The sequence below is a fragment of the Quercus suber genome, unplaced genomic scaffold (assembly GCF_002906115.3).
Source record: "Quercus suber isolate HL8 unplaced genomic scaffold, Cork oak 2.0 scaffold_221, whole genome shotgun sequence".
NCBI lineage: Eukaryota > Viridiplantae > Streptophyta > Magnoliopsida > Fagales > Fagaceae > Quercus > Quercus suber.
This window is the reverse complement of record NW_027069679.1, coordinates 620062-634397: the sequence shown is the minus strand read 5'-3', so window position 1 is coordinate 634397 and position 14336 is coordinate 620062. Positions and strand designations below refer to the sequence as shown.

General features: G+C 33.2%; 2 protein-coding genes across 5 annotated transcripts; one reads left to right on the top strand and one right to left on the bottom strand.

Moving 5' to 3' along the window:
- Positions 1-3074: 3074 nt before the first annotated feature.
- Positions 3075-8374, bottom strand: LOC111983042 (O-fucosyltransferase 19). Of its 3 annotated transcripts, none has more exons than XM_024014690.2 (8): positions 7690-8374; positions 6064-6136; positions 5893-5960; positions 5419-5507; positions 5212-5344; positions 4731-4963; positions 4018-4494; positions 3075-3711 (listed from the first exon to the last, which is right to left on the bottom strand). In XM_024014690.2, the coding sequence occupies exons 1-8, from the start codon at positions 8065-8067 to the stop codon at positions 3513-3515; spliced, it is 1650 nt and encodes a 549-aa protein (XP_023870458.2). In that variant the 5' UTR covers positions 8068-8374; the 3' UTR covers positions 3075-3512. The 3 variants fall into 3 exon arrangements, with proteins under 3 accessions (XP_023870458.2, XP_065636027.1, XP_065636028.1); XM_065779955.1 differs by having other exon boundaries at positions 6064-6140; positions 7690-7798; XM_065779956.1 differs by having other exon boundaries at positions 6064-6200; positions 7690-7776.
- Positions 8375-9695: 1321 nt separating this feature from the next.
- LOC111983054 (large ribosomal subunit protein eL33y) lies at positions 9696-11980 on the top strand. 2 transcript variants are annotated; one of them, XM_024014705.2, is made up of 5 exons: positions 9696-9822; positions 9935-9970; positions 10418-10646; positions 10738-10780; positions 11745-11980. In XM_024014705.2, exons 1-4 carry the CDS (start codon positions 9791-9793, stop codon positions 10777-10779), a joined length of 339 nt encoding a protein of 112 aa, XP_023870473.1. In that variant the 5' UTR covers positions 9696-9790; the 3' UTR covers position 10780; positions 11745-11980. The 2 variants fall into 2 exon arrangements, with proteins under 2 accessions (XP_023870473.1, XP_023870474.1); XM_024014706.2 differs by having other exon boundaries at positions 11750-11875.
- The last annotated feature ends 2356 nt before the right edge of the window (positions 11981-14336 follow it).

The window sequence follows — 14336 nt, the reverse complement described above, 5'->3', positions numbered from 1 at the left end:
AAGAAAAGAAGGGGGAGATAAAGAGATAGGACAAACGTGTACAGAGAAAGAAAAAAAAAGAAAAAGAGTGAGAGCTGGAGAAAGACTTGAGAGAATGAGAGCACTACTTGAATGAGAGAGAAAAAGAAAGAAAAGAAGGGGGAGATAAAGAGATAAGGACAAACGTGTATGGAGAAAAAAAGAAAAGCAAAAAAAAAATAGAGAGCGAGAGCTGGAGAAAGACCTGAGAGAATGAAAGAACTTCTTGAATGAGGGAGAAAAAGAAAGAAAAGAAGGGGGGAGATAAAAAGATAAGGACAAACGTGTATAGAGAAAGAAAGAAAAGAAAAAAAAGAAAAAAAAAAGAAAGTGAGAGCTGGAGAAAGACTTGAGAGAATGAGAGTACTTCTTGAATAAGGGAGAAAAGGAAAGGAAAAAAAAAGAAGGGGAAGATAAAGAGATAAGAACAAACGTATATGGAGAGAAAAAAAAAATAGAGAGCGAGAGCTGGAGAAAGACCTGAGAGAATGAGAGCTCTTCTTGAATTTTTCTCTCCCTTCTTTTCTTTCTTTTCCTCCCTCATTCAAGAAGTGCTCTCATTCTCTTAGGTCTTTCTCTAGCTCTCGCTCTTTGGTTTTTTTTTTTTTTTTTTTGATTCCAGAACAACCATTGTGTTTGTGAAGATGGTAGGTGAGAGAGGGCATTTGTGTAAAAATGCCATAAGTCCACTTTTCTCCCCACAGTTTTCCTCCCAATTTGGGAGGAAGAAAATTGTGGGCCGAGGAGAGAAAATTTTCTCCCGGGTTTTCTTTCCTCAATGTTTTCCTTCAGTTGCCAAACAATGGAAAACATTGTTTTCCACCATATTGACCTCCCTTAGTTTTCCATCATCTCTAAAATCACCCCAACCAAACACAGTGTTAGTATGGGGAATCTCTATTCATTTTTCTTTGATAAATGAAAGTCCATTAATTGAAGTGATGTAGAGTTTTTTTTTTGGAGAAGAAGTGATGTAGAGTATTGACCTATATGAATTGCACTTAGAACCAGTTTAAGCACTGAAAAAACTTCATACTAGTTGGGCATGGTACTTCTAGATATAAAAAGCTTATGAAACAAAACAACTTCATCATCCATAAAAGTGAAGAAAAAAAGTTCTCTCTTGCTAATCCTCTTTTCTAATAAATGGGAATGACAGATTGGCAGGCCTTGTTGTATAGTATTTACCAGTACTTGAATTGATAGGATCAAGAATTGCAAGCTTTACAATCTATGAGGGCATGTGAAAGTTTGTGTTCCTATAGGTTTAACTTTGTGTTTCTCCTTTCTGTTTTATTCTTTGTTTTAATCTTTAAAACAGTGTAATCTCAAACATCATTTATTAGGCGTTTGCTAGCACAATTAACATAACTAAATTGTGTTACTGTTAGTCTGTAATGTTTGAACAATGGCTCTAGTTGCATCCAAACACCATGCAAATAATACCATGAATCATGGTATTATTTAATCAATTTACAAAGAGGGTTTTGAGAGGGAAGAAAAGGAAGTGAAAGTCAATCAGCAATAACTTATTTCGTTTTACTTGCAGCTCAGATTCTGCATTAATCTGACACCTTATGTCATATTACATAAATAATTAAATATGCCATCAAAATCCCCATCATGTTCTTCTATGAAGATTCGGGGAAACGAATGGAAAAAAGAAAATTGTTTTTGTAAATCATAAATTCCTATAAGCCTCTGGGATCCTTTTCTTCCTCCAGACTAACTCCTCTACCTAACATGATATAGACTGGAGAGTTATTAAGCAAAGCCCCCCAAATGCCTCAATCAGCCAAAAAAGGCCTTATATACAGTTAAATGGCAAAAAGTGAAGCAATGGGGTTTTCATAATGTACAGTTGGAGCAAAGAGCACAAATCCTATCTTGTCAAACCACAGTTCGGCTGAGTGTTAGACCTCAATTCTATTTCTTGTTCTACTGTTCGGACTTCTCACAAATGCAACCAGGAAAAGGGTTTGCATAAAAACTTTCCTCAAGTCTTGAAGAAATTCCAGCAAGCCTAGGGTATGGTGCTCCAATCCTATCTTCATGTAACATTCTGACCTTAGATGAAAAGCTTTCCCAAGATATCAGCCCCTTGTCCAATTTATCGATCAATGTCACAAATCTTTGTCTGCAATAGCAAGGCACAAAACTTAGTAATAATGATAACTGATTAGATAGAGTTTACCTTCAACTCACTACAAACAACCATTCATATGTACTTTTAGTCGCATGGCTTATTTAATGAGTGAAGTACCTTGTTTAAATAATTTAATGGGTCATGTGATTTAATACACATGTATGATTTTATAAATCGCCAAATAATAGGTTGGAGGAGATTCCTTCAAATTGGTTTAAAAGAAAACTTTGTCCTAACTAACTATGCCTTCAAAAATTGAAGTTCAAAAATATTGGCCGGTAAGTTATTCTTACTTGTCAGGATTGATGGTTTTCAGAAATCCTTGAAATCTCCTATGACCTTGTTTTTTTTTTTTTTTTTTTTTTTAGAAGAAGTGATGTAGAGTATTGACCTATATGAATTGCACTTAGAACCAGTTTAAGCACTGAAAAAACTTCATATTAGTTGGGCATGGTACTTCTAGATATAAAAAGCTCATGAAACAAAACAACTTCATCATCCATAAAAGTGAAGAAAAAAAAGTTCTCTCTTGCTAATCCTCTTTTCTGATAAATGGGAATGGCAGATTGGCAGGCCTTGTTGTATAGTATTTACCAGTACTTGAATTGATAGGATCAAGAATTGCAAGCTTTACAATCTATGAGGGCATGTGAAAGTTTGTGTTCCTATAGGTTTAACTTTTTGTTTCTCCTTTCTGTTTTATTCTTTGTTTTAATCTTTAAAACAGTGTAATCTCAAACATCATTTATTAGGCGTTTGCTAGCACAATTAACATAACTAAATTGTGTTACTGTTAGTCTGTAATGTTTGAACATTTACTCCAGTTGCATCCAAACACCATGCAAATAATACCATGAATCATGGTATTATTTAATCAATTTACAAAGAGGGTTTTGAGAGGGAAGAAAAGGAAGTGAAAGTCTACAATCAGCAATAACTTATTTCGTTTTACTTGCAGCTCAGATTCTGCATTAATCTGACACCTTATGTCATATTACATAAATAATTAAATATGCCATCAAAATCCCCATCATGGTCTTCTATGAAGATTCGGGGAAACGAATGGAAAAAAGAAAATTGTTTTGAGTAAATCATAAATTCCTATAAGCCTCTGGGATCCTTTTCTTCCTCCAGACTAACTCCTCTACCTAACATGATATAGACTGGAGAGTTATTAAGCAAAGCCCCCCAAATGTCTCAATCAGCCAAAAAAGGCCTTATATACAGTTAAACGGCAAAAAGTGAAGCAATGGGGTTTTCATAATGTACAGTTGGAGCAAAGAGCACAAATCCTATCTTGTCAAACCACAGTTCGGCTGAGTGTTAGACCTCAATTCTATTTCTTGTTCTACCGTTCGGACTTCTCACAAATGCAACCAGGAAAAGGGTTTGCATAAAAACTTTCCTCAAGTCTTGAAGAAATTCCAGCAAGCCTAGGGTATGGTGCTCCAATCCTATCTTCATGTAACATTCTGACCTTAGATGAAAAGCTTTCCCAAGATATCAGCCCCTTGTCCAATTTATCGATCAATGTCACAAATCTTTGTCTGCAATAGCAAGTAAGGCACAAAACTTAGTAATAATGATAACTGATTAGATAGAGTTTACCTTCAACTCACTACAAACAACCATTCATTTGTACTTTTAGTCGCATGGCTTATTTAATGAGTTAAGTACCTTGTTTAAATAATTTAATGAGTCATGTGATTTAATACACATGTATGATTTTATAAATCGCCGAATAATAGGTTGGAGGAGATTCCTTCAAATTGGTTTAAAAGAAAACTTTGTCCTAACTAACTATGCCTTCAAAAATTGAAGTTCAAAAATATTGGCCGGTAAGTTATTCTTACTTGTCAGGATTGATGGTTTTCAGAAATCCTTGAAATCTCCTATGACCTTGGACTGCCTTAGCCATATTTCCATCGTAGGTGTAAACAAAAACATCACTTTCTAGTGCTACAATATAGTCCAAGGCAGCAAGCTGGTTCTGGCGATGTTTAAAAGGTTCTAACTCTTCGTCGGTAGCTAAATTGGAATGGGAAAACACATTGGGAAACTTGTCTTCCAGTGGTCCAATGCCATTTTGACCGTAAATCTTCCCAGCAACTATGTAAATTTTTGTATCAGAAGGATAACCAATTGCCTCAAGCAACACAGCAACCTCTCTCGGGGTCATGGGGCATACTCCTTGTAATCGTCTCTCTTTGCCATTAATCTCTTTTTCTTTCCAATGTGTTACACCGTATCTTAGTTGCCGAAGCTCCTCAGCCTCAGCTTCGTTAAGATTGTGATCGCAGCCTGTGAAAGCAAGCATATCCTTTTCATATCTGCAATTCATATTTACAAGTTAGTGAATTTGGACAAAGTAAGACATGCATCATTAATAGCAATGTCCATAATTTGGACTAAAAATCTTGTGTCTGAAGTTTCAACATGCGTGCTTCACTCTATGTTTCACCATCCAGATGCCCACCAATTACATATGACATATTGTACTTAGAGAAAGTTAGAATATAAAGAGGAAGTGGGACTGAGGATTTTTTTTTATTCCATAATTTGATACCTTAAATGAAGAGCAATGTATCGGTTACTGTTATTCCTAAGTCTGTTGATCAACTTCTTTGCAAGATCTTCAATTTTCGTCGTGAACCTGAGTGCATCATACATTGCATGGCAACGAAGTTTTTGGATGGAACTAGCTACGCCATTATTAGTGAGGCGAGAATCAGTGTGGGTAAATTTGATCACCTTGTGCTTCTTTAATATGTTAAGTATCTCCCCTCTGTAGTATCTGGGCTGCATAAAAAACAAGTACCTGTTTTTAAATTCAACACTTCTTACATATTTTTTTTGGGAAAGGGTACTGTTAGGGACATAACAATTTTCATAATTGCTGCTATGACCTGTTGTGATTGTGGCAATTTTACTTGGATTCACTATTGACATCACTTGTATTATGCATCAATCATGACAAGTGGTGTTAGCAGTTGTGATGAATATTATCTACAGACTTATTGTTTTAGAAAATGTCATATTTTCTGTACCTTGGACCAAGAAACGGGAGCCTTGGTGTAGGGCTTCACTTGTGCAACTTCTTGTGGGAGAGTCCTTACAATATTGATATCATCTTTTAGAACTTCTATGAAATTCTCCACATTGAAAATGTCTTTGAAGTCACTGAACCAATTATTTTAGAGAAATTAAGATCATATTCTTCACCAAGTCAATATTTTAACTTATTGAAACCTCACCTTGGATCTGTCCAAAAAGAACGATGATCTAAGGAAGGAAGAACCAGAGTGGCATTCATAATCTTTGCCACAGCAACCATGTCGCTTATCTGCATTTCAAATAATAGAGAACCATAAAATTTCTGAAATATAGAAGAAATTAGGTTAAATTGTATATTTAATTCATCCTCAACATTTGTCTTTTGTTCCAAATTCATCTTTATGCTTCAAAAGGTTTCACTTTAATTTTTATACTTTCAAATTATTAAAAAAAAGATCCATATTGTTGGATTGAAAATGCTGAAGTAGCAAACAAAATTCATACCACATCATTGTTTCACGCCATCAAAGTGACATCAGTTTCATGAATTCTGTTTGCTACACCAACATTTTCCATATATAAGATGACGCTAAGAACTTTTTCAAACATTTAAAGTATAAACACAATTTTCAAACAAATTTCAAAGGTTAAGTATCAAATTTACAAATGTGTACCCCAGTTTTCATTTGATTCAGTCCCCCGTTTGCATGAACAAGAATGTAACCATTTGTAGCCCCAATCCCTGAAAGAGATTCAGTACTTGCAACTTACAAAGATGCATGGCAAATTGTAATCACTCAAAGCTAACAAGTAACAAGTTAGAAGTAAATGTTGTTGGACATTACCTCCTTCCTTGGGTGATGGGTTAATGCATTTATGGTATTTGGCACTATCTGGCTGCATCCAAATATCCGGATTCTGACTAGCAGAAATCAAATGAAACTGGGATCAAAATCTAAGGTAACTGCAAACTAGACCCCAACTGTGCTATGAACACCACATCAACAAACTAGTCAGCATGTTATCCCAATAATTGAAGCAATCGAGTGAAACTCCTAGACCTATCAAGTTCATGGATAAACATTGCATCAAGGTCATTAACCATGTGTTTAAGGTTTTATAATTCACTGTTCATGCTTAATGAAATTTGTCAAAAGCTTAAAACATTAAAAAGTTTCTCGATTAAAACTTTATATCTTTATAAATCAAGTACTTTACAAGATTATTCTGTGAAATTTGTCAAAAGCTTAAAACATTAAAAAGTTTCTCAATCAAAACTTTATATTGCAAAAAATCTACTTCTACGATGATGTAAAACAAACACATAAATCTCAGTTTATCAAAAAAAATTATGTAATCTCGAAACAGAATTAATACACAAAATGATGGAATTACTCAAACAAACAGAAAATCTATACAATGTGATCTTAGAAAACCTCGAAAAAACTATGCTTTGTTAGTGGCACCAATTAGATTTTTAGTGAAAATGGGTTACATCATTTCTCATGCCATGCTAGCAAACAAGGAAATTGCTTTACAGTGAAAAGTCAAAAACTCGAGATTTGAGTCCATTACCAGAGTAAATTACACGTTTAAGTTTAGTTTACCTTCTTGTCGAGTCCAAATCCTCTGTCTCATCAATTGTGCTCCACTTCATGCTCCACCAATAAAATTTGGACAGCTAACCTTTTTTATTAAATGAGATATCTCATTAAATGAGACAGCTAGCCTCTCTCATTAAAGTCAGAGTTATCTTATTTAATGGGAGAGGCTAGTTGTTCAAGTTTTATTGGTGGAGCATGAAATGGAACACAATTGATGAGACAGAAGATTTGGACTCCTTCTTGTCAAGCATGTTCACAGTGGTTCATCACTAAAATAAATTACATGTTCGGGAGTTAGCTGAGTAACTTGTTGTTTATCGTATATAATAAAAACGCAAATCTAATGAGTAAATTATCTTCAACTGGCACAGGAACACCGCAACTAGCTGCAAACTAGCTTATTTTGCAATAACACAATCTTCATTTACATTTTTTTTTAGTAAAAAATAAAACATTTTATTATTTCCATATACCATGTCTTGCAGACGGTTCAGCAAATATTATTAAGCTTTCTGCAAAATGGTAAACCATGTCTTGCTCCATGTGGTCTTGTGATTGAAGACTCTCTCTCTCTCTCTCTCTCTCTCTCTATTGCAATTGATCTACGTTCTATTTCTTTCCTACAAGTTAAAGGGGCTAGCAATTCTGTCGCCCGTGCTCTTGACCTCCAAGAGTCTGGCTTGAAGAGGTTCCACATGATATTGAGCCTTTAATGCTCCATGAATTTTTGTAACTGATTTTGTTTCTTGAATACACACACACGCACACACACACACACCAAGGGTATATATTTAATTTCAGCTATGTGTTTTATATATATTAAAAAAACTATGTGTAACAAAATTGAAGTTAAAATAACAAGCTGACCTGGAACCTCTCTGGTGGCAATAACTGAGTAAAACTACCCTCTTCTTGTGCCTCAACCAAAATATTATTAGTGATTTTTGATTCATCTTCAACCGTGGTTCGAAAATCATTTTCCCTCGACATATGGAATTCATGAAATGTACTTAACATGGCAAACTTTGCAAGAAAGAAAAGAAAAGCTACAATCATCAAGCTCCCATAAAGCCAACGTCCTGGCCACAACAGTTCCGGGAAATAATGTCGCACTTTCCTTCGAAAAAACACATTGTTTTTCATCATGTCAAATTGATAACCATCTTGTGCTTCTGTGTTTTCAAACACCCTCCTCCTCGTCATGAAGTGAAAGAAGCCGCCCCCGGAATGAACCGGTGTGTGCATGGATTGTTATATATATATATATATATATCTATGGTGTTTTTCTAAGAGCTTGACAAAGAGAAAGTCATGGAAGATATAAAGAGAGAAAGAGACATGGGGGTGGGAGATGGTAACGGCCTTTTCTTCTGTGTTTTCTTTTCTGTTTGTATTTTTGTTATACATTTTGTCATTTCAATGGTTTTGGAAATGAGGGGAGCGAAATATGAGGCGAAGGAGACTCTGAGTTTGTGAGGAATTGAAAGAGTTTCGACCTTGGTGGACCATTTCCTCATTCAACCAACCAAAAAATAACCCACACACAGCTTGCTTTTTCTATTTTCTATATATAATATATATATTTTTTTTTTTTATCATTATAAAAAATAAGGAATCCTATTCAAATTAGACATGATTAATTTTCAACTTTCTAGTCATCAGAATTGAGACACGAAAAAAATGGGGTGAAAGAGAAAGATGGGAATGTCTCACTTAATTATGGACATGTGAACTGACCAAAAAAAAAAGATTGCTCACCTAATGAGGAAGGCGTATTTTGGATTAGAAAAGTTTTGTGTTTATTTTATATAATAAAAACATCACTTTAATATCCATTTCTTACCTACTAGGAGTTCCCACTTGATCTCCTCATGACAAAAGTCCAAATTATTTAACCATCCCTCCCCAAAGAAGAAAGGAAGCTAACTACCTTAGGGTCGATTTATTTTAATTTAAAATCTCAAACTTATTTTCATCCCCAACTTAAGTACAACAACTATTTAAAACCTCTCATATTCTAGGTAATGATGGGTATATTTGGATTTCCTCCTCCTCTCTTCTCCTCCATCCAAACCTAAGGGGTATTTTTACACAACTTATTTTTTAAACAAAATAATCACATGAAGACAACAAAGCACATCCAAAATTTTTCTAAGTACTGGTTTGAGAGAACTTATTTTCGTTAATTATTAAACTTAAAAAATAAGTTGGATAAAAGTACAATTGTAGCTCTAGCCCAAATCGCATCACTAATTATCTTATATATGAGATTCTTTCTCTTGATGCAAGAAAGATAATAAGTTCTCATGAAACTAAGCAATTATTAGGTATTCACAAAGTATGGTAATGTGGTACACCCTTCTCTCACATTATCATACTTTAAAAGTATGTAATAATTTGAAAAAAATTTACTTCTAAACTGATTTGAAGAAAACTTCCTTCAATTTATTTAGGTGGTCAAAAAAATCATCCACATATATTTTTAATCATATAACTTTTTTTCTTAACTTGAAAAAGGTAGAAGTCATACGACTTTTAAAAGTTCACATAGTAAGTTGTACTCGGTCGAAAAGAAAACCTTGTCATAATAATTTTCTTACATCAAATCCTACTTTGTGCCATGTTTTCTCTTTTCAAGGTCTCAAAACCAGGAGCCCACATGGTTAGTCTCCTCGTGCAAAGTCTAAATAGCCAGACCAATTGTTAATGATGAAGTTACTTTCAAATGGGCCTTGTAATCCACATATCTCATTAGAGTACTGGGCCCTCAGGTATTGTGGCCCATGAAAAATTATGGGCCTCCAACCAAAACTCATAGTACACAATTCCCAGTCTATAAACCCAAACCCATCCTATAAATACCCAAATCTCAAAGTTTCAGCAAATTAGGGTTTTAGATTCTTATATATAACTTGGCCTCTCTTTGATTTTACTCTCTGAAAAGCAAGCGCCTCCAAAATCGAAGAAAATGGTGAAGGGACGCCAAGGAGAGCGAGTCAGGTCTGAGTCTCTGAGATCTCTATTTTTCCGTATTCATTTTCTCTCTTTGAAAATTCGAAACCTATGCCTATAGATTGTGCCCTAATTTTCAAATCTTTGTATTTTTTCTCAGGCTCTATGTTAGAGGAACAATCCTCGGCTACAAGAGGTAATTGGGCATCATTTTCTATTATGTTACACTGATCAATTTTGTTTCTTTTCTTTTTTGTCTGTTTGGTCTGAGAAAATAGAGTAGAAAATGATAATTATTGTGATTTCAGTTCCCAATTAGTTGAAAGTGGAGGCTTTTGTTTTTAGCTTTGCAATGGAGGTTTAGGGGTTTTTTGTATTTTGGGTTTAGGTTTGGTGAAGTGACTGTCTTTTTGATGTACAGGGGTCGTTTCATTCAGTTTCTACTATTTGTTTGGATGCTGAGATACAGAAAAAGAAAATGTGGGTCTCTATGAGTTACAAATAGTGAAACTGGAGGATTTCAGATTGTTTGTTTAGTTTTGATTATTTTGTCACATATTTTCTCAGCTGTTAAAATTAGGGCCGGAATTATTTTTTATTGACTTGTATATCGTTTGAATATTTGACTGGGCTGATGGGTCAGGTCCAAGTCAAACCAGTACCCCAACACATCCCTGATCCAGATTGAGGGAGTGAACACCAAGGAGGAGGTTGGGTGGTATGCTGGCAAGCGTATGGCTTATATCTACAAGGCCAAAGTGAAGAAGAATGGAAGTCACTATCGCTGCATTTGGGGTAAGGTGGCTAGGCCTCATGGTAACAGCGGCGTTGTTCGTGCCAAGTTCACGTCCAATCTTCCACCAAAATCCATGGTAATGTGAAGAAGTTACTGTTGCTGATATAGATAAAATGGTTCTGAATGAAGAGGTTTCTAAGTTATTGTTTCTTTTGGTTATTTTGCAGGGGGCTAGAGTTAGGGTTTTCATGTACCCCAGCAATATATGAGGTACTTAAAGCCCCTATTATAACATTAATTTCCCCCTTTTTGGATTGTTTTGTTTGATTGTAAATACTCTGTTGATAATACTATATTTGGGCTTCATATTGTAATTTTTGTTACAAATTCACTCGAGATAGTGGTTTAATATGCAACTTAGTTGTGTGATTTGTTTATTTTTTTGATAAATAACTTAGTTGTGTGATATGTGATGTTAGTTATTTGGTTTTCTTGTGTTTATTTTTCAATTCTGTGTTCTAAATTAGCATAGGTTGCGGCAAAGACATGGCACCACTGTCATACAAATGTAGATGTAAATTGATTAGCAGATGTTTTAGTGATTGTATATTTGTATCCTATCTGCTCCTCAAATGGATTTTAGGTTCAATCTTTCTATCTTTAGATGATGTTTAGATAGTCTTTCTGATGTCTTAAGATCTTTTTACCAGTATAAATTCTCCCTATGGCCTTTCTTGTTGGTGTGTTAATGTTGTTGCCATGATTAAATGGTTATAAAGTGTTTTGAGTTATCTTCTCTTAATGATGGACACTTTGGAGTTTGTTGCTGCTCTCCTTATCCTTTTTATATTGTTTAGATTCTACCTATCTGTTGGACTAATGGATAGCCATATAGATAATGTTGATTCCCTCTTTCTAGCCCAGTGATTCTTAACTGTCGTTGTTTGTCATTTACTTGTCTGTTTGGTTTTTGAATAGCCATATGTGAACCAACTGAGGGATAACACTCTTTTTTGGGTCTTTCTATCATTAACTGAATGATGAATGGGGAAATATTGATCTTGTTCATCATATACTGATCTGTGTGGCTTGAGAATATACCTTTTGTGGACAAAACTCTTAACGTTCTTGTGATCATCTGTTGTAACTTTGCATGCATATTTGGTAATTAGTTTATTTGAGAACTTGAATCTTTTACCATGATCCTTAATTGCATCTTGTTCTCCTTTTGCAGCTCAGGTTGTGTAGATGCTGGATTTAGCTGGTGACAGAAGAATTATGTCTTTTATGAGCTAAATTTATGTCATGTGTTTTGGAGCCTGAGTCATTTTTGTTTATTTAGGTTGGTGGATGGAACTTTGAATCGTTACTAATGTCATTGAGAAGTTTCTTCCTGTTTGTTTCTTGATACAAGTATTTGGATTATCAACATTTCATAGAAATGGATATTGAGCAAACTTAGTTTATGTAGTTATGTCTCTTATTCAGTGCAAAATTATTTTTCCTATATGATTATGGTATGGTACATTCTTTTACATTCTGACAAAAGAGAAAAGTAAAGGTCTTTGAAATTATAACTAGCTTCATTGGGATAGACGGAATAGGTATTTTCATGTTTGAGATACGTAATAATATTAATAGTCTTCATGGGGTTTGAGATGTAGTTCCAGCAACTCTTGTGGTAATTTGTACGCGTGCAGTGGTTGCAAGTTGAGAGTAGCGAGCAGAGAGAGAAGAGATGGAGAAAACTGTTCTAAAACTGGTTGAAATGGTATGATTCTCAGTTTGGGTGGTTGAACTAGCTGAGAGTAGAGATTGGAGAAAACCGATCTTAAACCGGGTTGAAGTTTGGAATTGGATGGTTGAACCGATAGTTCCTAGTTTTGATTGCATTAGTATTTTTCAGTTTTTAAGATGAATTGGATTGGATTTCTGCCCAAGTCTCGGGTTGAATCGGTGGGTTTTGGAAACCATTGAACGATAAATTCTGTCGTCAATTGATCCATGTGAAAATCAATCATCCATCTTCCCCCGAACGAGTTTTGAAAAAGTTTCAATTTAATTTAAGCAACAAGATTGATAAAATTACAAATAAAGTTTAGCTATAAAATTAGTTTATAGCTTAATGTTACAATATTATTCAATATATTTTTATTGGAGGTGAATTTTGACAAGTCTACCATTAGATTGTATCTTCTTTTTATATTCTTCATGTTTGCAAAATTTTTAGAAAATTAAAAATTAATAACTATGTCATCAATAGATTATTTAAATTGAAAGTTTTTGTAGTTTATAATTCTGCATAAAATATAAACTTAAAGATCATATAGTAAATAATATTCGATTGGAACAAAATTTGACATGTATATTGAGAGTTTAAAGAACATGTAATTCAACGATTAAATTTTCAAAATATGTAATAATGTTTATTTTATTAAATAAGGTTGTAACTTAAGGTTACAACTAATTTTGTAACTAAACTATATCCTAAAATTACTCATTTGCCTCTTTAATTTCTTCCCTTTTTAATATTGAATTTTACATTCTCTTTTTATATATATATATATATATATATATCCTAATTTCCAAAAATGGCTTCAAGTTTTTAGCACCCAAAAATTTACAAATAGTTTTAAAACAACTAATAACTATGTTTAACTAATAACTATCTTTATATATATATATATATATATCCTAATTTCCAAAAATGGCTTCAAGTTTTTAGCACCCAAAAATTTACAAATAGTTTTAAAACAACTAATAACTATGTTTAACTAATAACTATCTTTTTCAGTTTCTTTGTACAAACTTTTAGATTGCCTCAATTTTTTGCTTACTTTCATTAATTCATCATTACCTCCAATTTTTGAAAAGTTTGTTTCCTTTGAAATTGTTGAAATTATCAATTTGTATATTTTTGTTTTCGTTAATTTTTACTAATCTTGGGCTTTTTTTTTTATAATCTCTAGGCTTCTTCTCTATCTCTTTCTCAAATCTCTTTTCTAGTTTCTTTTCACAGTTCCTTTGATTTCCGCAATTTTCTCATTTCACCACTCTTTTTTTCAAAGAGGTGTTTCCTTTTACATTGTTGGAATTATTATTTGTAGGTTGTGTATTTTTCTTTTCATTTTTTTTTCTAATATTACATTTCTTTAATCCCTGCTGCTCTATCTCTCTATCATGTTGCTTTCCATTTTCTTTCCACAACTCCTTTGATTTCCTCAAATTTTATCTCAATTCAGCACTATCTCTCACCTAATAGAGTATTTCAATTTTTATGTGAACGCTATATGCATGATATACTTTATCACTAACCACAATCACCTAAAGAATGGATTTTTTTTTTTTTTTTGGCGCCTCATCATTGTCACATTTATGCATATATATATATATATACATATAGCATTATTCATTTATATATTTAACTTTTTAAAGGAAATATTAATATGAAAATTTGGAGAATTAAAATGAAACAACATATGTACATGGTTAAATTAATTTTAATTCAAATATAAATATATCTATTTGAACTAAAATCAGGGAAACAAGAGACTTTGATAATAAAGTAAAATAAATATATTGAGAATTTTTTATTAAAAAAAATAAAAATTATGGAGAACCGTAAGATAGTGCTTATTTATATCCCCATATCTTTTGATTCATAATTTTGTAAATTTCATTAATAATGATTATATTTCATATTCAAATATCTATCCACCCCAAGACTATGTATAAAGATTAGAATTCGAAAAAAAAAAATACAATTTTTTCTTAAAGAGAAGCTGAATTTAAATTTAAAATAAAAACATGTCGTAACTATCTGAAA